Here is a 27,651-nt window from a genome sequence, read left to right as displayed (position 1 = left end):
TCAATTGACTGATTTTGTAAACTTGGGCAAGACCCCCTTCCTCACATTTCAGTTTCCTTACTTTTACAATAAGGGTTGTTAGACTCAATGGTTTCTAAGGGCCATTCCTAAGGTCCCTGATAGAGTCTCTGTCTCCCACTGTCTTCCTGAGTCTCTTTGTTCTTCTCCCTGCTACCAGCAAGTGAAACTTGGCAGCCCTGATTACATGCACTGTGACAGGGAAAAGGTTCTAGAAGACTTCCTAAAGAGGATCGAGTGCTATGAGGTCAATTACCAGCCCTTGGATGAGGAACAGGACAGGTAAGAGCCCAGCATCCCAAAGTCCAGGTCTGTATTCTTGACCCAGTTTTGATGTCCTGTAGGATCTGGGGGAGCATCCTCCCTCTCTGGGCCTCAGCTTTTCTATCTGTCACATCAGGGAGCTGGACTTGATGATCTGTCTTTAAGGGTCCTTCCAACTCTAATTATTCATGAGGCAGTGATTCCTTGATGTGTACATTGTTCATGAGATAACTGACATAGTGCTTTTCTGAGAATATGGACAGATCAGGGCTCTGATCTCTGGGAACAGATGCCTTCCTCCTATGGTTGTTGCTATTATTATTGCAAAAGCAGTCTTCACAGATGAATGACACTTCAGTTTCCAAACATGCTCACCTTCTTTGTTTAACTGAATCCCTACAACAGCCCTGTAAAGGAAACTGAAATAGATCTTATGATCAAAGTTTCCCAGAAAATGAAACTAAGTATCAGAGAGCGGAAACCACTTGCCCAAATTCCCACCACAAGTCAGGGATAGATCTATGTTTCTAAACATATTCTGTCTCCTAGTCATGTCTCTTCTCACAACACTCGTGTACCTCCTCAATCAACAAGTATTTGGCTTTTTGGACTATGGTGTACATAAAAGGTGTAAGTAGGGGCAAAAGAGGTGGGCTCTGTCTTCAGGTAGCTTCCATAGTGGCTTGGGATATGAGAAGCCCTATGAAAAGCCTGCAACTTTCAGCCATAAAGCCAGCTAAATATTGGAGAGGTGTTTCCTGTGAGTATAGGACAGATGTGATTTTTAGACATAGGGTGTTTCCAGAGCCCTCCTATTTTTCAAAATGCATTGTGACAAGAAGGGACCCTGGCCATCCACCCCCTTGGGGACCCAAATGAGAAGTGTAGGGAGGCCTCAAATGGTCATTATTACTCCAAGGAGTTTAAAGAGCATCCTTACAGCCTTGCCAACCAAAGACATGAGAGAAAAGCATTTTTAGTGCCCCACTGTTTAGATGGGGAAACTGAAACCCAGATCAAGGCAAGGGCTCGCCTGAGGCACATAAGTCAATGGCAGAACATATACTCAAACCCAGATCTCCAAACTTCCAGTCTGGGTGGCCCATTCCTACATCCCCGTATCATAAAAAGTGCCACATGAAGCTTGGACTTTCAGTACAAGGGGTAGGATCTTTCTGCACGATTGTGCAGGTTGTTCATTGTACAAGGGCACCCTTAACAAAGATAGCCTTGCTTCTCTCACCAAGACGTATGCTAGAATAGGGCTGTGTATGCTCTGAGGGAGGGGTGCCTTTTTCAAATTTGCACAATGGCACCATATGAGCCAGCAGCATCCCTCTTGAAAGAAGCCTGAAGGAAGGGGGCTAAAGTGAAAGAATGGCACTGAGAAAGACCCCAGCCCTCCTAGGCCTATATTCCTGCAAGATATCAATTAGTGTTTGATTAATTAGTTTGAGCCTGAAGAAGACAGATCTAGAGGGTAAGCTTTATTTAATCATTCTTCCATCAACAGATATTTCAGTCTATGCATCAGGGCCCAGCCCTAAGCTATGCTGTGGGAACCTGAAGAGGGAAAGGCTGTCACTGCTCTGATAGACTGTCCAGTTGGTTGGGGGAGACAGTTGATCAGAACTGTGGGGACAGTAAGCCAAGAAGGCTTCGGAGCAAAGAGCAAACAACCCAGCCCAGCCGGATTGGTCTAGAAGAGGTAGATTACTCAATAGGTGAACTCAAAATGTGCAAAGTAAAAGCTACCCCCCAAAAAAGAATCAAAAATATCTTGAAAACTTCTGATATTTAATATTTTAAAAACAGCATCAAAGTAGTCAAAGTGGGAAAGTAAAACAAGAACTTGGTTGGACTTATTATATAGTTTATAATTTTATTTTAAATTGCACATGGTGGGGAGGTAGGCATTAGCTACAATATTTTTGGTGTGGATGATCTCTAAAGGACTTCATATGACTTCAGGCTCTAAAAAGACTTCCAGGAGGAGGTGAGTGTGCTAGATCTTGAGTAATGGATGCATAGGACCTCAACTTTGGAAATCTGGTTAGGAACAGCTTTTCAAGTAAAGGGAACAGACTTTGAAACATCCTAGTTAAATCTGGGTAAGAGGAGAGGAGTGCCAGTAGTAACAGTGAAGGCATGAAGGGTAGAATGAGACTGAGAAGTTATAGGTATAGGTATGAGACAGTGAGGTCAGTGAACAGGGCCAGTTTGTGAAAGCACCTAGAATGTCAGGTTAATCTGAGGTATTTGGAAGTTCTGCAAGTGCTACCCAGGACCTAGTGTCAGGAACAGACAGTAACTAAGCAACAAGGCTACATCAGATATTTTCTACCCCTGGGTTCTGAGGATCCTCAGAGAGATGGCTGAAGAGGGGAATATTCTGTAGTTTAAATCTCAAGTCTACTTCATGACTTGGTGACCTTGAGAAACTCACTTTCCCTCTCTGTCTTAATTTCCTCACCTATAAAACAGAGATGATGATCTCTGCTCCCTATGGTGGTTATCAGGATTCATACACTTTAAAGTTCCCACTCCCTGCTAGATGCACAGAAATTGTTCAGCAAACTCAAGTGCCCAGTGGGAGCCCATTGGACATGGTTGAAAAGACTGGGCATGATGTGTGTGGTGCAGACATAAGGACTTCTCTTGGAAGATCAAGGGAGAAGCTTTCTGAAACCAAACCCATCAATCACTGTCTTACCTTACCTGCCTCAGGTTAGTGCAGCTATTTCCATTAACTTGATTTTGTTATTCTGTAACCAGGGTTGCTGGTGTCACCTCATTGCCCCAGCTTCCCCCACCCCTTCCCAGGGACTTCCCTGAACTCCTTTCAGTCCAGTTTGATTATCATTCTGTGCATTCTTGTCAGTTCATGACAACACAGAATTGAGGGGTCAAGAATGGACTTGGAGCAGGGACTAGAAAGTCCTCAACTTGTGGTTGTTTTGTTTACTTGATGTTGTGGGCCACCTCTGTATCCCATGCCCCAGTATTTGGAACATCTTAGATATTGAGTGACTGTTTGTGTAATGGATGTTGAGCATTGATCATGTGTTTCCAAGTATATGTTCTTGACTGGTCTAGGAGTTCCCAAAGGCAGATACTGTCATAGGCACAGTGCCTAAGACAGAGGAGGGTGTGTATGGTTACTGCATGACTGATAAAGAAAGAATCCAGCCCATCCCCCCTTTCTGTGGAAAGAGAAAGACATACACACTAACAGACACATACATGCACACACACAATTGCCATATCTATTTGGTAGCTGCCTATAGAGTATCAAGTACAAACTATCATGGCAGAAGCTCAAAGAACAAGACATCAGAACTTAGGTCAGGACTGGAAAGGATTAGAAAGTGGACAAGTCAGAGTTGCCAGTGAGATGTTGAAGGCAGCCAGAGACACAGAGTATTATTGATGTCCTCTTTGAATAGACAGGGGTGTGAACCACAGAGGGGAGAACCTCAGCTGTCTAGAGTTTGATGAGTGAAGGTGAAAAGGCAACCTGGCTCAACCTGAGGCTAAGGAAAGGAGACAGGAGGAGATACTAACAGGCAATGAGCTCCTTGAGGTGGTCAGGAACAAAATCACTAGGGCAAGTACACAGAAGAGTGCAAGGCTTGGCATCTTGTTGGAGGAAACATAGATGAGACCTGAGTTGTGGAGGAGGCATGAAAACTGGGTGTGAGTTTGGGCTTTCTCTTGGGATTAGCCCACCACCATCAGCCACCTGAGTTGTCCTTGCTCCTGCTTGGGTCTGGTTTAGCCACCTGTCCTACATCAAGATCTTTGACGTGGGCACGCGCTACCTGGTGAACTGAGTGCAGGACCACATCCAGAGCCGCATGGTCTACTACCTCATGAACATCCATGTCACACCCAGTTCCATCTACCTGTGCCGGCATGGTGAGAGTGAACTCAACCTCAGAGGCCGCATTGGGGGTGACTCCGGCCTCTCAGCTCAGGGCAAGCAGGTAGGCAGAGCCCTATGTACCCATGTGGGGTTGCTGGGCCAGCCCAGATGAGGTGAGTGTGAACAGGGTAGCCACTGCCTGGGTCCTGAGGAGGGGGGTCCAGTGATGGAGTAGAAGCAGATTCTGGTCACTCTGGCTCTTCTACCCTGTCAGCTTCTCAGTCTTTGAATGGCTCCCATGTACTGACTGCATCTGAACATCTAATAGCTTGGTCCTGGCACTCAAGACCTGCCCAAATCTGGCTGCGTCTCCAGCCCCATTACAATGGACCATCCTCCACCTCTGCCTAACAGGTCCCCTCATTTTTCTCACAAATCTGTGCCTTTGCTTGTGCAGTTTCCCACCTAAGCTGCCCTCCTCTTTCCCCTTAGTCAGTTGGTGACCGTCAATGGCACACATGGCTGTCCTGAAATGTTCCCCACTTAACTCCATCTTCTCCCCAACTCAGGGCTCATGCTACATTCTCCACCACCACTACCCCAACCACAAATCATCACACTGTCAGCACTTGTCCTTACCAGTTAGTGCTTCCCTCCTGTCCTCTCTAATCTCTTCCAAGGCCCAAAGCCTGGCCCAGGAAGCTGTCTCCTAAGCTCTTCTCTCCTCATGGTCTGGTCACCTTGCCCTGGGCTCTATCTCTCCTAGTTCTGACCTATCTTTGTCTCTCTCACTGTGTGAGTCTCTTCTCCCAACTGAGCACAATGATCTCCATGTTATGGATGCTGTCTAAATAAAAGGATACATTTTGCCAGCATTCATTTCTAGCCTGGGCATGTCAACACAGATATTGTTCTTGCTGGGAGGATCATCTGGGACTGAGACACGTGGAAAATGGACTGCAGGAGGGAAGGAGCTCCATCATGTATTGGACACCTATCATGCACAGTCACAGAGTCATCTGCTTCCACATGTGTGGCCTCATTTAATCTTCACAGCAGCTCCATGGGGTGGGCATTGCCATCACTCATTTATGAATAAGGAACCTGAGACTCAGAGAGAATCAGTGAATGGTCCCAGGTGACTCAGCCAGTAAGACAGAGCCAGGACTGAAAATCAGGCGTTTCTGGCTGCCCCTCAGCATCCCCCACTGTAGAGATGGGAGGTACTCTGGACAAGACCCTGGACCCAAAGGCCCCAGTACTCGTGGCTCCTTTCCTGTTACCTTCAGACTTGAAGCCACGTGTGATAGACTCTGAGCTCTGACTCCATCTCTCCTGCTTCTCAGAGAGAAGTCAGGGATCTCTTGGTTTCTGTCTGGCTCCCTGATGGCGCCAGCCACAGGGCTCTGCTTGCACTATTCAGGAATGAATTTGGATCAGTGTCAACCTGCAGACAGCATGCCTCCCTTGCACACAAACATGCACATGTACATGGGCACATATGGCTCCTAGGCTCACTTTCATGGGTGTAGAGCACCATGCATGGTTTACAAAGCACTTTCTAATGACTCTCAATTATAATTTCAGTAGCTATCACTCGTGCAGTACCTACTGTATATCAGTGAGTGCTCTGGGTGCTCCCCTTCCACTATGTAATGTTACCCTCATAGAGTCCAAGCTAGATTAGCTAATGCTGTTTCCATCTTTTAGGTGGCAGGTATGAGGCCAGAGAGGGGCAGGGACTTGTCCCAAGACACACAGGGCCTGTACACTGGGACTGAGGGAATTTAACCCACATCTCCTTCCTCCTAGTCAAGGGCTCCTTCTGCTGGAACACACTGACTGCTGATTTCATAATACATAATTAAAATGTACTTATAAAATGCCCATGTGTGTCTGTAGGCATTTGTGCAGATGTCCCTAACATATACCATCTGTGATTAATAACATACCTATATACAGAAGAGAAAATCACTTGCTCATCTGGCTCCCACAGCCCTTTGTCATTCCCACTATTATAGACCTGACCTCACGTTGCTGTCATTGTTTCCCTCACTGGACTGGATGTACCTCAAGAACAGGATCATCCCAGCATCCATCACAGGGCACAGAAACTGAAATACATGTTTAAGTGCCTTGTACCAGGACCCCTGCTCAAGCAAAAAGAAGTTCACAGAGTCAAGGGGACATGCATCATCAAATCCTACACTCCCCCTTTTAGACCACACTGTGGGTACCCATAACCCTGGAATTCCCTGTCCATAGGGCCCAGAGCCTGCTTCCAGTGCCCACATGGGCCTGTTCTACTCTGTCATCCTGAAGGTAGGACATGTCACAGAAGTGTGCCTAGGCTCAGGGATGGCTAAAAAGTCATTGCTTGTGGGGCATGGGGATGGACATAGGTAGGGTATGGATGGATCTTGGTCATATGACTGGATTATCCACACATATGTACTCAAGTTACCTGGAAATGTAGACTGGAACCAGGAATGGGAAAAGAAGGGAGGTGGACTGTGTACTTTTGTCTCAGGCTCCACAAATGTTAATTGTGAGACTGTTTGAATGAATGGATGAATAACTGAGTGGGGGTTCAGTGAGCAAGCATCAACGAACAGACACACATACACATGTATACACATATACAATCATAAAACATAAGGGTCTATTTCCTTGACCCTTAGTCACATGGGAAAAAGTATGACTATTTATAAATTGGGAACTCTTAAACTCTGCCCTTGCTTGTTCATCACTACTCCACGATTTGTGGCAGATCTGAACTTGTTTGCATGGCTATGCTGTCCTCTCTCACCTCTCTCTTTCTCATTTCACTCTCCTCCTCTGCATTCCTCCACACCCCAGTATGCCTATGCTTTGGCCAACTTCATTCGGTCCCAGGCTATCAGCTCTCTGAAGGTGTGGACCAGCCACATGAAGAGGACCATCCAGACAGCTGAGGCCTTGGATGTCCCCTATGAGCAATGGAAGGCACTGAATGAGATTGGTGCGGTAAGATGGAGGGGGTTGGCTCTCCTAGTGGTGAGTGGGGAGTTGACTATTGGGTCATCCCCTGGGTTGTTTCTGCTATGGGCCCTGCAAGGAACCCAATTAATCAAACATTCCTCACAGCTAACTATGTGCCAAACAATATCTTGGGAATCCAGTAAAGGCAAGAACAGATAAGGTCCCTGCCCTCAGGGAGCCCAAAGGCAGATAGTAAACAGGATGTTGCAACTCAGTGTGACAAAGGTTTGTGGGAGGGGGGGATGCATAGGAAATATGGAGGTCCAGAAGGTGAAAGTGCTTCTTATAAGACTTGGTGGTGGGAGATTTACAAAGAAAGCTTCCTGGAAGAAGCTATAGGTGAGATGAGAAGCAGCAAACTGTGTGGGGGCTGGGAGAATAACTTTAGTTCCAGGGACAGAGAACAGCTCATGTGAAGTTCCAGAAGTGAGAGAGAGCATGGAAGTGAAGAAAAGACTAGCAGAGAGGCTGGGACAAGGACAGTGAGGTCTTTAGAGAGGGGATATGGAACTGGAAAGTAAGCCAAGTCACAATGCCCTATAGTTGAGTGGCTTGGATGCTGCCCTAATAGCAGTAAGAAGCCAATGACATGGTCTGAATCAAGGAGGAGTGGTCTCAATGTGACTCACATTAAAAAAAATGTCCACTCTGGCCACTGTGTGGAAAGTAGTTGGGAAGAAGGCCAGAATAAGCATGTATACCAGTAAGGAGAGGGATGCATTAGTCCAGGCAAGAGGTCAGGGCATGTTGGACTAGAATAGTGGCACTGGAGATGGAATGAAGAACTTGGGGAATATTTCAAAGGTGTATAGTTAATAGGTGAAACTATGGGCACACAGAAGTCTAAGCAGAGCACCCAACCCAGCCAGGACCTGCCTGGAGGAACTGATGCCTAGCTGAGGCCTGATGATTGAGTAGCAGTGATCCAGGTAGAGAGAATCGGGAATGGTACCCCAGACAGAGAGCAGCAAAAGTAAAGAGGGTATGGTGTGTTTGTGTGAAACTGCTAAGGTTGTGGCTGTGGGGATGGAGAGGGAAAAACAAAGGAAAAGATTTGAGAGAGATTTAGGTGGTAGAATCTAAGGAATTGGCTATGGGGTCTGGGAGAGGTTGATAGTGCAAAGCTATTTGTGGTCTGGGATGGGGATTCAGTTCCCCACCCCTGAGGAACGTCTGGTAGATAGGCACAGGAGACAACAACCAGAGGTCGCTGCCCCTACAGAAAGGTCTAATTGGAATCTATACACCCAGAAGGAAGCCTGATAAACCCAACATCACTTTCCACCACCAGCAGCAGATGCCTCACCTCTAGGGATTTCTCAGTGTACTTGGGAAGCTCTCATGTGCTCCTGAGGAACTCCTTCTCTGACCCCACAATTCCTTCACTGGGTGTGGAGAGTATATCTTCCCAAGGCCCATGCTAAAGCCATTAGGAATTTACTAATTCTTGCCCTCTGAAATGTCTGTGGAAACCTGTTTCTTCATCTGCCAGAGGGCACAGGTAGAAATTGGGACAGGAGGGATGGTAAATGCTATAAAAATGGGAGGGCCCTGCTCTGGATATGCACACACACACACACATGCACTTGCAAGAATAGACTCAGATAACCACCACAGGTGTGCTCACACTGACATACATACACTTAACAGACACATAGACCCACTAGTCAGACACAGGCATCCTCACATCTATCAACCACATCTACACCATATATGCACACACATACACACCACAGGAACATAGACTTACACACCTAGAGACATATGGACACATTCACCATAGATATGCATACATTCTTTGCATATATATACTTTATGTTGACACTGAGAAGCATACCACAGACATGTACACAATACACACACAGGGATTCAAGCACATTACCACAAATTCACACAGACTTCAGACAGGCATGCTCTGTACACAGGGCCACTGATAGGCATAGACCCTAGAGACATAATCAAGGACACTCACAGATACACATGCCACACACACACACACACACACACACACACACACACACACACACTGAGAACTACATGGAAAGACATACCACAGGGACAAGTGTATACTCAGCTGCTCAGACACCCTGTACACACACAGTCACACACAAACACACTACATATGTCAAGACAAATATACACATAGACACAAGGCATAGGTCTTAAACATAACACAGGTATACATCATAACACACTGTGCACACATCTGCAAACATCATCACAAATTCTTATATATTTATAAAAATATATGTACAATGTTTACCTACAAACCTACAGAGACAATCATAGAAAAGCACCACAAATATCCACCTTACATTAAGCCTGAACACCTCTAGGTACATGCACTCTCACATCCACACACACACACACACCTACTCACATACAACAGGTACAAACCTAGAGTTGTGTTCACACAGACCTAGATGTTCATGTGTTAGTGTTCCACAATCACAGAACTATGCTAAAGACTTGTGGAATTCACCATGTGAATACTTTTGTCTCAGGGTGTTTGTGAAGAGATGACCTATGAAGAAATCCAGGAACACTACCCTGAAGAGTTTGCACTACGGGACCAAGATAAATATCGTTATCGCTACCCCAAGGGAGAGGTAAACTTTGGATGGGTGAGCTCATTCCTAGGACTCCTCTCCAGTTTCTCCATTTCAACTGCCAGGATCCCAAAGTTTCCTAGACAGCTTTAAAAACTAAGTAAAGCATATTTTGCAGTGGCTGCTATCCCTTGAGGCACATGACTATCTGGCCCTTGGCTGTTTCAGATTCCTAGATACAGGCAACAGTTTCATCATTTTACAAAGCTATGTTTTTGTTTTTCCTTTCTGCTTTCAGGATGGCCCACTTTATCCTGGACCTTGTCTCTGGTATCCTCTCACTGAAGGCACTTGAAATGGTTCAACATGCTCTATTTCCTGATGTTTTGTTGCCAAGTTGCCTGAAGCTACAGCTTCTCAGGGCACTTAGTTGGAGTCCCAAAGGACAATGGCTAACATTTTAACCAACTGCATTGACTCTAAATGAACTGGACTATCAGTTCTCTATCCCTTTATGGGGTGAGTCCTCACCTCTTTCAACCTAGCCTCCACTTAGCCAATTCCACATTTTAGAGCATTTATTTATCATACTCCATTTCTGATAAAAATTTCTGGGAACAAGTACCAGAAAAGCAAGACACCTGGGAAGACAGAATAATAGATATCCTGTTCATTTATAAAGCACTTTCACATTTTTATCTTCATTCTCAGAAATGACATTATAAAGCCAGTCTTAATTTGCCCTCATTTACTTTATATATTTTGAGACTATGTTAATTAGAGGCATAAAATTTAAAAATAATTCTATGTACTTAATGAATTGTATATTTTACTTTGTAGTGACCTTTTTTTTCACCTAATAATGCTTTTTACCAAAAAGTGTATTTTATCTAATATTATAATAACTATACAAAATTTCAAATTTCTTCTGGTTACTATTTGCCCAGTTCATCTTCATCTATTCTTTTACATCCAATTATCTGTGTATTTTTATTTTCTTTCTCTTGTAAACAGCTTATAATCAAATTTTGTTCTTTTTACTCTGAACTGAAAATAGTTGTTTTTTGAATGGTAAATTTGGTCCATTTACTTTCATTGTAATTAACGATTTATTTTAGTTTATTTGTTATCTTGTTTTGAGCTCCATTTTTATTTTTTCTCTTCTCCTGTCTTCTTTAGGATTGATAGAGTTTTTACACCCATGTATAAATTTTGTACTCTGATTTGATTCTTTTAGAGGTTATCCTTAATGTTTTTATTTGCATGATTAACAAAATCTAAGATCAATCAGTATCTCCAACCTTCTAAACAATATGAACATGAAAACTCATCATTCCTTCTCCTAATTTACATGTTAATTGTTGTGTTGTATTTTATTTCAAACTTTAGTTTTAAGACTCGAATTATTTGTTGTTGCCATCATTATTTTATATAGGCAATGTTTATTTAGATTTAACCACATTTACCAAATTCTTTGATCATCCTTTCTTCTTACATCTCAAGTCTTCCTTCTGGGTTCAATTTTCATCTTCCTTTAGAAGTTTCTTGGTGAGGATCTGTTGGTAGTAAACTCACACTTTTTTTTGTCTAAAATGAAGGAACCCTCAATCTTGAATGATGCTTTGACTGGATATAAAACTCTAGGTCAATGGTTGTTTAGTATCAACTATATTGAGGATACTGGCTCTCACTATCTTCTGGCTTCTTATGTGACTATGAATTTTTTGGTCAGTCTAATTGTTATTCCTTTTATCACTGATTTTAAAGTCTTCATATCTTTGTTGCTTTTAAGTTTCACTCTGATGTGTTTAGATATTGATCTCTTTTGAATTAGCTTGCTTGGGATTACTTGACTTCCTGAATCTGAGATTGGGATTCTTCATCAGTTCTGGAAAGTTCTCAGACATCATATCTTTAAATATCCCACTTTCACATTCTTTCTGTAATCTCCTTCTGAAAATAAATTAGATGTGTGCTTGTCCTGCCTCTACCTTTCATGTATCAACTTCTCCTTCTTATTTTTTTATCTCTTTGTGTCTCTTTTTGGAATTCTAGGTAATTTCTTCAGATCAGTCTTCCAAATCACTATTCATAAGTTGTATCTCACATGCTGTTAACCTCATCCATTGAGTTTTTAATTTTAATGAATATATTTTTCATTTCTAGAAATTACATTTGGTTCTTTTTAAATCTACCTCATATATCTGATATCATCTTGTTTCATCCTTAAATTTTTTTTGTTAGAGAAGTTGTAGGTGTACAGAAAAAACATGCACAAAATGCAGTTCCCATACACTTCCCTCTCACACATGCAGTTTTCCCTATTAATATTTTGCATTAATATGATATCTTTATTATAATTGATGAAACCATATCACTATAATTATGCTATTAATCATGGCCTATAGTTTACATTAGGGTTCACGCTTGTGTTGTATAGTTCTATGTATTTTCCCCTGTTAAATTATATACAACCTAAAAATTTCCATTTTATTCACTTTCAAATATACAATTCAGTGGCGTTAATTACATTCACAAAATTGTGCCTCCATCACCATCATCCATTGCTAAAACATTTCCATCATCCCAAACAAATGCTATATGAATTAAATATTAACTACCCATTCCCCACCACCATGTAGCCCTAGTAATCTATATTATAGCTTCTGACTTTATGAATTTGCATGTTCTAATTATTTAATATAAGAGAAATCATAAAATATTTGTCATTTTGTGTCTGACATTTCTCTCAACATGATGTCTTCAAGGTTCATCCATGTTGTAGTATACATCAGAGCTTCATTTCTTTTTATGATAGAACATTATTCCATTGTATGTATATACCACATTTGTTTATCCATTCCTTGTTGATGGACACTTGGGTTGCTTTAACCTTTCAGAAATAGTGAATAATGGCACCATGAACATTGGTGCATAAGTATCTGTTTAAATACCTGCTTTCAATTACTTTCAGTATATACCTAGTAGTAAGATTGCCAGGCCATATGGTAATTCTGTGCTTAAGTTTCTGTGGAGTCACCAAACTGTTTTCCACACTGCCTGCACCATTTTACATTCCCACCAACAAGGTACAAGGGTTCCTATTTCTCCATATCTTCTCTAACACTTGTTATTTCCCACTTTTTAATAGTAGCCATTCTAGTGGGAGTGACAAGATATCTCCTTGTGATTTTCATTTTATTTTTAAAAAATCTTTATTAGAAAACTTGTGGTTTTAAAGAACAACCATGAATTAAAAACAGGATACCCATATACCTCACCACAACCAACACCTTGCATTGGTATGCAACATTTGTTACAATTTCTTATCACACATTATTATAATTGTACTATTAACTAAAGTCCATAGTTTAATTTAGGGTGCACTGTCTGCAAAGTGTAGTTGCATGGACCATTCTTTAAATCATTATTCTATTACCATATATATTTTAAATCCAACATTTCCCCCTTTTAATTACATTCAGATATATATTTCAGTGCTGATAATTGTGTTCACAATATTCTGCTACCCTGCTACTATCACCACCATCCATTACCAAAACATTACTATCATTTCAATTAGGAAGCCTGTATATTTTAAGCCTTACCTTCCTTTTCCCTATCCTCACCCTGTCCCCTGGTAACCTATCTTCTCTGTGAGTTTTCTTATTCTAATTGTTTCAAAACAGTGAGATCATACTATATTTGTCCTTTTATGTCTGGCTTATTTCACTCAACATGATGTCTTCAAGGTTCAATATTGTCACCCTTGTTATACATTCTTTGGAGAGATGTCTGTTGAAACCTTTTGCCCATTTTTTCACTGGGTTGTTTGTATTTTCATTGTTAAGTTGAAGGATTTCTTCACATATTCTGGATATTAATCCTTTACTGGATATCTGGGTTTCCAAATGTTTTCTTCCATTATGTAGGTTGTTATTTTACTTTCATGGTAAAGTCCTTTGAGGAACAAAAGCTTTTTTAATTTTTATGAGGACCCGTTTATCTATGTTTTATTTTGTTACATGTGCTTTGAGTGTAAAGTCTAAGAAACTATTGCCTAACACAAGGACCCAAAGATCGATCTTCCCTATGTTTTCTTCTAGGAGTTTGACGATGGTTCTAACTCTTACAGTAAGGTTTTTGATCCATTTTGAGTTGATTTTGTATATGGTGTGATATAGGGGTCCTTCTTCCTTTTTTTTTTTTTTTTTTTTTGGAAATGGAAATCCAGTTTTCCTAGAACCATTTATTGAAGAGAATATTATTTCTGAATTGAGTGGTCTTTGCCACCTTGTCAGAAATCAGTCGGCCATCAATGTGAGGGTTGATTTCTGAGTACTCAATACTGTTCCATTGGTCTATATGTCTGTCCTTGTGCCAGTACCATGTTGTTTTGATTACTATGACTATGTAATGAGTTTTTAAAATTCAATTTCATTGAGTTATATTCACAAACTGTAAAAACATCCACAGTGTACAATCAATTGTTCATGGTACAATTACATACTTGTGCATTCATCACCACAATCAATTTCTGAACATTTTCATTACCACAGAATAAGAATAAAAATTAAAGTAAAAAAGAATACCCAAAACATCCTATCCCCCTATACTCGCCTGTTATTCATTTACTTTATGTCTTCAATTTTATACTCATCTGTCCATACACTGGATAAAGGGAGTGGGAGCCACAAGGTTTTCACAATGACATGGTCACACAGTGTAAGCTAGATAGTTATACAATAATCTTCAAGAATCAAGGATACTGGTTGCAGTTCAACAGTTTAAGGTATTTCCTTCTAGGTATTCCAATAAACTAAAAACTAAACATGGATATCTATATAATGCATAAGAATAAACTCCAGAATGACCTCTCAACTCCTTTTGAAATCTCTCAACCATTGAAACTTTATTTTGTTTCATTTCTCTTCCCTGTTATGGTGCAAGAAGGCTTTCTCAACCCCACAATGCCAGGGCCAAGCTCATCCCTGCGAGTCATGTCCCATGTTGCCACCCCTGGGAGTCATGTCCTTTGTAGGGGGGAGGGCAATGAGTTTACCTGCACAGTTGGCTTAGAGAGGTCACACCTGAGCAACAAAAGAGGTTCTCTAGGGGTGACTCTTAGGCACAATTATAAGTAGGCTTAACCTCTCCTTTGCAGTAACAAGCTTCATGAGGGCAAGCCTCAAGATCGAGGGCTTGGTCTTCTAAATTGTGAGTCCCTCATGCTCAAGAGACTATCAGTAATTCCCCAGTTGGAGAAGTTTAATATTTCTGCATTTTCCCCAACTCCTTCAAGGGGGCTTTGCAAATACATTTTTATTCTCTGCTCACATTACTCTGGGATATATTGGGGCTTCACACTAACACATACAAACCAACCACATTTAACTCCCTACTCAAAGTTTTATGCAATTATGGTGTTTGAATAAATTGACTATACAAGTTAAATTATATAGTGTGCTACAAAAAATATAGATTTTGCACCTAATAAACACCTCTTCCTTTGGTATCACACAGAAGTTAAAGTTTTAAAACACCATCAATAGCATCCTTTACCCTTTAGTCTGATTTACCTTAGTCCTAACCAAGTCAATTTCTTTCATATCTCTAAAGAAGTCTGATCCCTTTTTCAGACTCTCTAACATTTGCTGTATGGGATAATGCTGACATTCATAGCTGCCAGACTCTGGCTATGAGTGTCAGATGTCACACAGATACCCAAAGTTCCAGGGACCAACCAGGTTGTACACAAAGAGCTCAGCATCTCAGAATTTAGAAATAGCCATTACAACTCAGGAAAAATGTAACAGCTGTAAGAGCTTAAATCTAGGAACCTTTACAATACACCTTCCACTGATAACCTATACTCTCAGATTCAATTCTCAGAGTTTACACATACTAGTTAGTCCATATTAGTGAGGCTTTATAATGTTTGTCTTTTTGTTTATGGCTTATTTCGCTCAACATACTGTCCTCAATGTCAATTAACCTCATTGCTTACCTCACAACTTCATTCCTTCTTGTAGCAGCTCAATATTCCATTGTATGTATACACCACAGTTCACCATTCCATTCATCAGTCGATTTACCCTTAGGCCACCTCCATCCACTGTGAATCATGAATACTGCCACCATAAACCCCACTGTGCAAATGTCCATTCATGTCCCTCTTTTCTGTTCTTCCAAGTATATACCCAATAACAGGTTTGCAGAACCACATGGCAACCCCATGCTTAGTCTGCTGTGGAACCAACACACTGCCCTCCAAATGGGCTGTGCCAGTCTACTTCCCCACAAATGATGATTAGGTACATCCATCTCTCCACACCCTTTCCAGCACCTGCATCCCTATGTTCATTTTTAGACTGTTTTATTCACACACCATACATTCCCCCCTAAGTAAACAATCAATGGTTCCTTGTATTATCACATAGATATGCCTTCATCACCACTATCTATATGAGAACATTTCCATTTCTTTCACAAAGAAAGAGAAAGAGGTGAACAAGAAAAAAGAACAAAATAGAAAGAGAAAAAATGAAGACTAAAAATAAAACAAAAAAATATAAAATTAAAATAAAATGCAATACAGTGAAAAGGTCAGACAACAACACCAGCATCAAGAATCCCATACCCCTACCTTGAATCCCTCTCTTATAGAAATTAAGCCTTGGTACATTCCCTTTGTTACTATTTATGTTAGCATATTACATGTTACTGTTAACTATAGACTCTACTTTTCCATTGATTGTATTTTCCCCCCAGTACCATCCCATTTTCAACACCTTGCAAAGTTGATATTCAGCTGTTCTTCCTCATGGAAAAATATTTTTATATTTGTACATTTAATCACAATCATTGACTACTCTAGTTCACGCTAAATTATACTGTCCCAGTCTTTATCTTCTATCTTTCCTTCTGATATCCTACATGCCCCTAACCTTCCTTTTTCAACTGTACTCAGAGTCATCTGTGTTCCTTGTACTTACAGTATTGTGTTACCATCACCCAGTATTGTGCAATCGATTTCTGGATCTTTAAAATCAATCCTGTTGAACATTCTGTACTCCTTCGGCATCAAATGCCTGATATTTACCCTCTTTCTCCTGTTATCTTCATTTGTATACCCTCTTCCAAACCTCTCTCTCCTGTCTTCCTATCTGTCACACTCCCTTTAGTATTTCTTATAGAGAAGGCCACCTGTTCATGAGCATTCTCTGTTTCTGATCATCTGTAAATATTTTAGACTCTCCCTCATTTTTGAAGGACAGCTTTGCTGGATATAGGATTCTTGGTTGGCAGTTTTTCTCTTTCAGTATCTTCAATATATCATACCACTGCCTTCTTGCCTTCATGGTTTCTACTGAGAAATCCACACTTAATCTTACTGAGCTTCCCTTGTATGTGACGGATTGCTTTTCTCTTGCTGCTTTCAGAATTCTCTCTTTGTCTATGACATTTGATAATCTGATTATTAAGCGTCTTGGAGTAAGTCTATTTGGACCAATTCTGTGTGGGGTATGCTGTGCTTCTTGGACCTGTAATTTTATGTCTTCTATAAGAGTTGGGAAATTTTCATTGATTATTTCCTCTATTATTGCCTCTGCCCCTTTCCCCTTCTCTTCTCCTTCTGGGACACTATAACACATACATTTGTGCACCTCCTCTTGTCATTCAGTTCCCTGAGCCCCTGCTCATATTTTTCCATTCTTTTCCCTATCTGTTCTTTTGTGTGTAGGATTTCAGATGTCGTGTCCTCTAGTTCAGTGATCCTTTCTTCTGCCTCTCCAAGTCTGTTGTTTGTCTCCATTGTGTTTTTCATCTTGTCTATTGTGCCTTTCAGAACACAAGTTCTGCCATTTGTTTTTCAAGTGTACAAATTCTTCTTTATGGTCACCCAATGTCTTCTTTATATCTCTCATCTCTTTTGTCACATTTTCCTTCAACCCATTTATTTGATTTAGAAGATTTGTTTGACTATCTTTAATTAGTTGTTTCAACTCTTGAGTCTCAGTTAAGGTGTTAGTCTATTCCTTTGGGTGGGCCATATCTGCATGTTTCCTGGTGTGGCATGTGATTTTTTGCTGTCTACGCATCTGATTTTCTTGATTGGTTTCTTCCGGAGGTTCTTTTCTCTCCTTTGCCTTGGGTTTTCTCATTGGTTTTCTTTGATCTCTATATTTCTTTTTTTCTTTTCTTTTCTTTTTGTTTTTTTTTTTTTTGGATTTTTTTTTTAATTTTTATTGGGATTGTTCAGATACCTTGCAACTATCCAAAGATCCAAAGTGTACAATCAGTTGCCCCTGGTACCCTCATATAGCTGTGCATCCATCACCGCACTTAATTTTTGTTCAATTTTTAGAAACTTTTCATTACTCCAGACAAGAAATAAAGTGAAAGATGTAAAAAGAAAAAAAAAAAAAAAAAGGAAACTCGAATCCTCCCATATCCCTAACCAACCCCCCTCAATTGTTGACTTGTAGTGTTGGTATAGTACATTTGTTACTGTTTATAAAAGAATGTTGAAATATTACTAACTGTAGTATATAGTTTGCAATAGGTATATATTTCTTCCCTATATGCCCCTCTATTATTAACTTCTAGTTGTATTGTCATACAGTTGTTCTGGTTCATGGAAGAGTTTTCTAATATTTGTACAGTTACTCATGGACATTGCCCACCATAGGATTCAGTTTTATACATTCCCATCTTTTGATCTCCAACTTTCCTTCTGGTGACATATATGACTCTGAGCTTCCCCTTTCCACCTCATTCACGCACCATTCGGCACTGTTAGTTATTCTCACATCTTGCTACTGACACCTCTGTTCATTTCTAAACATTTAAGTTCATCCTAGTTGAACATTCTGCTCATACTAAGCAACCACTCCCCATTCCTAAGCCTCGTCCTATATCTTGGTACCTTATATTTCATGTCTATGAGTTTACATATTATAATTAGTTCTTATCAGTGAGACCCTGCAATATTTGTCCTTATGTGTCTGGCTTATTTCACTCAGTATATTGCCCTTGAGGTTTTGTCATCAACCCATTTTTTTTAAGATGGTTTTGTTCACACACCATAGATTACATCCTAAGTAAACAATCGATGGTTCTCTGTATGGTCACATATTTATGTGTTCACCACCTTCACCACTATCTATATAAGGGCATCTACATTTCTTCCACAAGGCAGGAGGTAGAGTCAAAGAAGGTAGAAAGGCAAAAGAAAGAGGAAAAAAATGACAGCTAGGAAGTAGCAAAAGGAAAAGTAACCTTAAATCAAAGTAGAATAAAGAGTCAGACAACAACACCAATGTCAAGTGTCTAACATGCCTCCCCTATCCCCCCCCTCTTATCTGCATTTACCTTGGTATATTGCCTTTGTTACATTAAAAGAAGCATAATACAATGATTCTGTTAGTTACAGTCTCTAGTTTATGTTGATTGCATCCCTCCCCCAATGCCTCCCCATTTTTAACACCATGCAAGGTTGACATTTGCTTGTTCTCCCCTGTAAAAGAACATATTTGTATGTTTTATCACAATTGTTGAATACTCTAGATTTCACCAAGTTACACAGTCCCATTCTTTATCTTTTCTCCTTTCTTCTGGTGTCTCACATGCTCCCAACCTTCTTCTCTTAATCACATTCATAACTATCTTTGTTCAGTGTACTTACATTGCTGTGCTACCATCTCCCAAAATTATGTTCCAAACCACACACTCCTGTCTTCTTCTATCACTCTGTAGTGCTCCCTTTAGTATTTCCTGTAGGGTGGGTGTCTTGTTCACAAAGTCTCTCATTGTCTGTTTGTCGGAAAATATTTTGAGGTCTCCCTCATATTTGAAGGACAGCTTTGCTGGATATAGGATTCTTGGTGGTTTTTCTCATTCAGTATCTTAAATATATCACACCACTTCTCTCTTGCCTCCATGGTTTCTGCTGAGAGATCCACACATAGTCTTATTAAGCTTCCTTTGTATGTGATGGATTGCTTTTCTCTTGCTGCTTTCAGGATTCTTTGTCTTTGACATTTGATAATCTGATTATTAAGTGTCTTGGCATAGGCCTATTCAGATCTATTCTGTTTGGAGTATGCTGCACTTCCTGGATCTGTAATTTTATGTCTTTCATAAGAGATGGGAAATTTTCATTGATTATTTCCTCTATTATTGCCTCTGTCCCTTTTCCCTTTTCTTCTCCTTCTGGGACACCAATGATATGTACATTCTTGTACTTTGTTTCATCTTTAAGTTCCTGGAGACATTGCTCATATTTTTTCATTCTTTTCTCCGTCTGCTCCTTTGTGTGTAGGCTTTCAGGTGTTTTGTTCTCTAGTTCTTGAGTGTTTTCTTCCGCCTCTTGAGATCTGCTGTTGTATGTTTCCATTGTGTCTTTCATCTCTTGTGTTGTGCCTTTCATTTCCATAGATTCTACTAGTTGTTTTTTTTGAACTTTCAATTTCTGCCTTATGTATGCCCAGTGTTTTCTTTATAGCCTCTATCTCTTTTGCAAAATATTCTCTAAACTTTTAGAATTGATTTAGCATTAGTTGTTTAAATTCTTGTATCTCAGTTGAAGTGTATGTTTATTCCTTTGGCTGGGCCATAGCTTAGTTTTTCTTAGTGTAGGTTGTAGTTTTCTGTTGTCTAGGCATCTGACCTCCTAGGCCACCCCAATCAGGTTTTCCCAGATGAGAACAGGCTCAGGTCACAGAAGGAGGTAATATTCAGTATCTGGTTTCCCTGATGGTTTTTCTTAGAGGATTGATACACCTGTGCTTTTCTGCCTGGCAGATGCACCTGTCAGCTTGTCACCACCTGTGTAAGAGGGTGTGGCCTGTGGCTCTCCTCCCCCAGTCTTTGGGGTCTGGTTCCGGAAAGGTGGGTTGTAGAGCTGGGCCCCTCCCTTTCCTCTTGGGAAGCTATGCCCCCTCCAGAGAGGTCACTGCATATCAATAAGTTCCTTATTTCTCTGACTCTGCTTATCAAAATGTTTTGAATTTAAAATGGCTGAGGCTGTCTTTACTGCAAAGTGCTGCAGGCTGAAAATGGCTGAGGTTTTCTCTACAGAGAGAGAAAGGGACAGAAAAGCTCCTGGGTTCACCCATCAGCCAGAGAGAGCACCCAATCCTCTGGGCTGCCCATCCTGAGACAGATATGTCCCCCGACTCTCCCAAGGTCAGTTGTCACCAAAAGCCTCTGTCTGCTTGTTGAGGATTTGCTGTCTCTATTGAGCAGTTAACATTAAAACCCCAGTTGGAGCTGGGCTGAGAGAGTGCTGCTCTCTAGCACCGCGAGGCTTCCATGAGGGAAGGGCTCTCGGCTCTCGGTTCTCAGCGCAGGTCCGCAGTTTTACTTACAGTTTTTATGCTGTGATCTCAGGCATTCCTCCCAATTCAGATTGGTGGATGATAAGTGGACAGTCACATTTGTCTCCCCACAATTATTCCAGGTTATTTACTAGTTTTTTGGTCATTTATGAATTGTTCTGGGGGAGACTAACAGTCTTCCACTCCTCTCTATGCCGCCATCTTAGCTTCTCCTGATCTCTATATTTCTTTGTTTCTCTCATTGGCCATTTGTTAGATTGGCTCTCTCCCCCAGTTTTCCCCCCAAATCAGGCACCCTCCATGGCTTGCCACAGGGATGGGAGGTAGGCACTGGGCATCCCAGCAAGTTCACTGTGTGTGGTAATTAGATATGCCAGCTTCCAGTGGTGCTCTGTTTTTGCCAACCAGCAAGACCCTGGGTTTGCTTTAGAGCCCTTCTTTAACAGCAGTGGGGTTGTCCATATTTCTCAGCCAAAACAGTGCTGGCTTTCTGTGCAGGGCATGTAGACCAGCTCCTGTGGTCCTAATAAAGGTTCTGAAGCCCTTTTTAACTGTTTTATTCCCTTTCACTTTCTGAACTGTCCAGCTGATGGCACTGTTCAGTAACTTAATTGTCCTCAGAGGCTGCTTTGCCTCTGAACACAGGCTGCATCTACACATGTGAGCTGAGACTGTGGGATTCCTATGCCCTCACTTTATTGGCCAAAATTTGGCTCACTGTGGGGCTACACCTGTGGTAGAGTACTCTCTCAGCTGACCCATTACTTCAGCCATAACCAACGCAAGAAAACAGCTGCTGGCTGCTGCTTCCCTCAAGGGTGGGGAAGGGTTTTCAGACCCAGGGCTGGAAACAGTCTCTGTCCACATTTTCTCAGTCTCTTTGTACCTCACTGACCTGAGCCTTGAAATGTCCTCTCCTGTCCCCCAGATCTTCAAACAGTGGGGGTATGTCTTACTGCTGTGAGAGGTTTTTAAATCTGTATCCCTGGTGGGAGTGTTCCCATTTGCTGATTCCATGCCTATCCCACACAGAGACCAAGTGAGGGGGAGTGGAGTGGACTGGCTGTTCTGGAAGAGAAGATTCCTACCTGATATTTCTTCTCTTTCTTCAATTTGACATTAGCAGGGTCCTTCTCCAGTGTATATCCTCCTCCAGAGTTTCAAACAATTCAGAGTTGTCCTTTTTCTCATTGAATCTCTAGAGTTTTCTGCATCTTTTTACATCACCATGTTAATGATGTCACCCCTGTAATAATTTTTAAGGTCAGGAAATGTGACTCCTCCAACTTCATTCTTCTTTTTCATGATGGCTTTAGATTTTCTGGCCCCCCTACCTTTCCATATGAATTTGATGATTCACTTTTCCATTTCTGTAAAGAATGTTGATGGAAATTTGACTTGGATTACATTGAATCTATAAATTGCAATTTATCTTAACAATATTTAGTCTAATCCATGACCAAAAATGTCCTATTTATTTTGGTCTTCTTTGATTTCTTTTAGCAATGTTTTGTAGTTTTCTGTGTACAAATCCTTTATATCCTTGGTTATAGTTATTCCTAGATATTTGATTCTTTCAGTTGCTATTGTGAATAGAATTTTTGTCTTGATTTCTTCTTCCATCTGTTCATTGCTTGGTTATAGAGACACTACTGATTTGGGGGTGTTAATCATGTACCCCACAACTTTTCTAAATTCATTTATTAGCTCTAGGAGCTTTGTTGTGGATTTTGGGGGTTTTCTGTATAGAGGATCATATAATCTGCAAATTGGGGAAGTTTTACTTCTTCCTTTCCAATTTGGTTGCCTTTTATTTCTTTTCCTTGCCTTAGTGCTCCGGCAAGAATTTCCAGTACAATCTTGAATAACAGTGGTGACATTGGGCATCCTTGTCTTGTTTCTGATCTCAGAGGGAAAGCTTTCAGTCTTTCACCATTAAGTAGGATGTTAGATGTGGGCTTTTCATATATGCACTTTATCATATCAAGGAAGTTTCCTTCTATTCCTAGTGTTCTAAGTGTTTTTGTCAAGAAGTGGTGCTGTGTTTTGCCAAATGCCTTTTTGGCATCAATTGAGAAAAGCATGTTTTGTTTTGTTTTTTTTTCCTTCAGTGTGTTAATGTGGTTTATTACATTAATTGATTTTCTTATGTTGAACCAACCTTACATACCTAGGATAAAGCCAACTTGATCATGGTGTATAATTCCTTTAATGTGCTGTTAGATTCAGTTTGATAGTATTTTGTTGAGGAATTTTGCATCTATATTCATAAGAGATATTGGCCTGTAGTTTTCCTTTCTTGTGGTGTCTTTTTCCAGCTTTTGTAATGAGGGTGATGTTGACCTTGTAGAATGAGTTTGCGAGTGTTATGTCTTCAATTTTTTGGAAGCATTTGAGCAGAATTTGAGTTAAGCCTTCTTGGAATGTTTGGTATAATTTCCCTATGAAGCCATCAGGTCCTAGGCTTTTCTTTGTTGAGAGGTTTTTCATGACTGATTTAATCTCTTTTCTAGTAATTGGCTTGTTCAGATCATCTATTTCTTCTTGAGTTAATGTAGTTAGATTTTGTATTTCTAAAAAGAACTTGTCCATTTCATCTAGGTTATCCAATTCATTGATATATAGTTGTTCATAGTATCCTTTTATAGTCTTTTTATTTCAGTGGGGTCGGTAATAGTGTCCCCCTTTTCATTTCTGATTGTCATAATGTGTATCCTCTCTATTTTTCCTTGTCAGTCTACCTAAAGATGTGTTGATATTATTGAGCTTTTCAAAAAACCAACTTTTGGTTTGGTGATTGTCTCTATTGTGTTTTTGTTTGTTTGTTTTCTGTTTCATTTACCTCTGCTCTAATTTTGTTATTTCCTTCCTTCTGCTCACTTTGGGTTTAGATTGCTCCTTTTTTTCTAGTTCTTCCAGTTTTGAGGTTAGATCTCTGATTTGAAGCTATTTTTCTTCTTTAATGTAAGCATTTAGAGCTTTAGATTTACCTCTCAGTACTGCCTTCACTGCATCCCATGTTTTGGTATGTTGTATTTTCATTTTCCTTCTCCTCAAGATATTTCCTAATTTCCCTGTGATATCCTCTTTAATCCAATGGTTGTTTAAGAGTATATTTTTTAATTTCCACGTATTTGTGAACTTTCCAGTTCTCACTCTGTTATTGATTTCTAGCTTCATTCCACTGTGTTTGGAGAATATACACTATATGATTTTAATATTTTTTAATTCCTTGAGACTTGTTTTGTGACCCAACATAGGCTCTATCCTGGAGTGTGATCCATGTGCACTTGAGAAGAATGCATATTCTGTTTTCATTGTGTGAAGTGTTCTATATATGAGTGTTAGTCTTGTTGGTTTAGTGTATCATTCAAGTTCTGTACTTTCTTATTGATCTTCTGACTGGCTGTTCTATCCATTATTAAGAGTGGTGTGTTAAAGTCTCCTATTAATATAGAAATGTCAGTTTCTTCATTCAAATCTCTCAATGTTTGCTTCATATAGTTTGGGGCTCTGCTCTTAGGTGCATATATATTTATAATTGTTCAATTTTCCTGTTCAATTGTCCCATTTATCAGTATATAATGACCATCTCTGTCCCTCATAACTTTTTTTTAAAGGCTATTTTATCCAATATTAGTATAGCCACTCCAGCTCTCTTTGGGTTACTACTCACATGGAATATTTTTTGCCATCCTTTCACCCTCAACCTACTTGTGTCTTAGACTTTAGGTGAGTCTCTTGCAGACAGCATATGGTTGGGTAATACTTTTTTATCCATTCTTCCTGTCTCTGCCTTTTATAAAATTCAGTTTTATTGAGATATATTCACATACCATACAGTCATCCACAGTGTACAATCAATTGATCAAGGTACCATCATATAATTGTGCATTTATCACCACAATCAATTTTTGAATATTTTCATTGGTAAACAAAAGTTGTGTCTGCTTTTTGATTGGAGAGATTAATCCATTAATATTTAAATTCACTGTTGATAAGAGAGGATTTTATTCTGCCATTTTGCTAGTCTTTGTAAGTCTTATGCCCTTTTTGTCACTCATTTCCATTAAAACCTAATTTTATATTTATTTGCTTTTATGTGTTGTATTGAGTGCCTTCTCACTTCTATCTTGATGTGTTTTTCATCTGTTTTCATTGTGGTTACCATGGGACTAACATTTCACATATTAAATATATAGCAATGATATTTGGTTAGATGCCAACATAATTTCAATAACATGCATATATACTTTTCCTAAGCCCCTTTATTCCTCACCATTTTTTGTACTAGTTACCACATTGTATTCCAAAACCTAGAATTATCATTGCATGTTATGCATTTGTATTTTAGCACCTGTAGGAAGTAAGAAGTGGGGTTATATTCCAAACAATACACTAAAATAATACTGGCATTTATAATTACCCAAATGGTTACCTTTACCACAGGTCTTTGTTTCTTTTTTCTCCTTTGAACCATTGTCTAGTGTTTTTTCTTTCAGTCTGAAGAATTACATTTAGCATTGCTTGTTGGGTCAGTCTAGTGATGAACTCCCTCAGCTTTTGTTTATCTGAGAATGTCTTAATCTCACCCTCATTTTTCAAAGAGATTATCACTGGATATAAAATTATTGGCTGGCAGTTGTTTTCCTTCAGCACTTTAAGTATGTCAACCCACTACCTTCTTGCCTCCATGGTATCTTATGAGAAATTGGAATTTAATCTAATTGGGAATTCTTTGCATGTACGTATTGCTTTTTCTCTTGCACCTTTTAGAACTACCTCCTTGTCCTCTGCATTTGAAAATTTAATTAATATGTGATGGGGTGTGTTTTTCTTCATGTTTACCCTGTTTTGGTGTTCTAATGTCTTTTGTTAATTTGGGACATTCTCTGTCAATATTTCTTCTGCCCCCTTCTTTCTTCTCTTCTGAAACTCCCATAATGCATATATTAGTGCACTTTGTGGTATCCCATAGCTGTCTTGGGCTATTTTTGCTTTTATTATTTCTTTTTTCTTTCAGCTTTTAAGCCTGACTCATTTCGAGTGTCTTCTCTTCAAGTTCACTGATTCTTTCTTCTGTCAGCTCCAATTTGCTCTTGAAACCCTCCTAGGCATTTTTGATTTCAGATATTGTGTTCCTCAATTCTAGTAGTTGTGTTTAGTTCCTTTTTAAAATTTCTATCTCTTTACCTAGACTCTCATATTGTTCATTGATTGTTTTCCTGATTTCCTTTAGTTCTTTGTACTTTCCTTCATCTCCTTTAGCTTTTTATCAATCATTTCTTAAAGGCTTAGTTCATTATGTGCACATTCTCATCTTCTTCACTGTTTTCTGGATTTTTATCCTCTGCCTTTGGATTGGCAATCATTTCTTGTTTCTTTGTTTGTCTTATCCTCTTTTGATGCACGCTGTGCATTTTAATATTTTTAAATGTTAACTCTGGGATTTATTCCCTGGGGTGTCTGTTTCTTGGTTTTGTAACCAGCAGGTGATAAGACAGTGATTTTCTTGAGCTTCAGCCCTCCCATCAGGAAGGTCTTCCCATCAGGAAGGTGAATGCAGTGTACAGGGTCTTCCTCATGTTTCTGGGCCTCTGTCTTTTCCTGGACTTCTGCTTGTTAGTTGTTTTGGAGTTCCCCTGTTTAGAGGAGTTTGGTTACCCCTTCTGCTTCCCAGAAGACAGACCTCCTTCTCATGGGTGTTTGATGCCATCAGGCCTTTGTCCCAGACAGACACCCTCTGTAGTTTTTTATACTCCTTTTGTTTTCTCATGTTGCTTTTACCTGTAGGGAAAATTCTTGGAGGAGCATCACCTCCTAGAATACTTTCCCAAGTCAGTCTTTCCCAGCCAAAACAGGGCCAGGGACCCACAAAGGGGACACAGACTGGCTCCAAAGTTCCCTGGGGAGGTTATCAGGAAGGCCTCCAAAATCTTCCCCCATAACTACCTAAAGCTGAGCTTTCCTGTCCTCCCAGCAAATGCTGCTCTTCAATTAACTGTCTCCTGCATCCCTGAAGAAGTGCTGAGTTTAAGTCTCCACAGCATCTGCCCCTATCCAGGGAGGGTTAAAACAATGGCTGCCACCTCCTTTCTTGGAGTGGGTTTGAAACAATGCCTGCTGCCACCTTGGTTCAGGATAGGTTGAAACAATAGCTGCTCTCAGAGCCAGGAACCAGGGATCTGAATTTGCTAATCAAAAGCTGTGATTAGCAATTGGCCATGCCCTCCCCTGTTCTCAGGGAAGAGGATTTTTAGGTCCCTTTCTTTCACCAGCAGCCAGCAAGGAATTGGACCCCACAGCACCTGCCATGAGAGTGGGGGCTAGGCATTATTAGCTGCTGCATGGAGAGAGCAATATACAGTTCTTTATGATAATTTGTCTGCCTCTTCCTCCTGCTCTTCCCTGGATGCAGTACCATGTTCTTCTGGCCTTTGGGGTTTCAAACTTGTTTCAGACAGCTCCTGCCTGTTTAATAGTTGTTTTGGTGGGAGGTCTGTGACCTGGAGTGCCCTACTATGCCATCTTCCCCAGAAGTCTCTCTCTTTTTGGTTTTGATTTGCATTTCCCTGGTGGATAATGATATTGA

General features: G+C 40.3%; 1 protein-coding gene across 1 annotated transcript in view; it reads left to right on the top strand.

Moving 5' to 3' along the window:
• PFKFB1 (6-phosphofructo-2-kinase/fructose-2,6-biphosphatase 1) overlaps positions 1 to 27,651 on the top strand; it is a 336,515-nt gene that overhangs the window by 264,581 nt on the left and 44,283 nt on the right. The window contains 4 exon segments of the mRNA XM_037821028.1: positions 179 to 300; positions 4,061 to 4,268; positions 7,007 to 7,153; positions 9,673 to 9,777. Coding sequence (XP_037676956.1) covers positions 179 to 300; positions 4,061 to 4,268; positions 7,007 to 7,153; positions 9,673 to 9,777 — 582 coding nt within the window.

The sequence above is a fragment of the Choloepus didactylus genome, chromosome X (assembly GCF_015220235.1).
Source record: "Choloepus didactylus isolate mChoDid1 chromosome X, mChoDid1.pri, whole genome shotgun sequence".
Taxonomy (NCBI): Eukaryota; Metazoa; Chordata; class Mammalia; order Pilosa; family Megalonychidae; genus Choloepus; species Choloepus didactylus.
The sequence above is the reverse complement of the archived record's forward strand: the minus strand, read 5'-3'. Positions and strand labels throughout refer to the sequence as shown.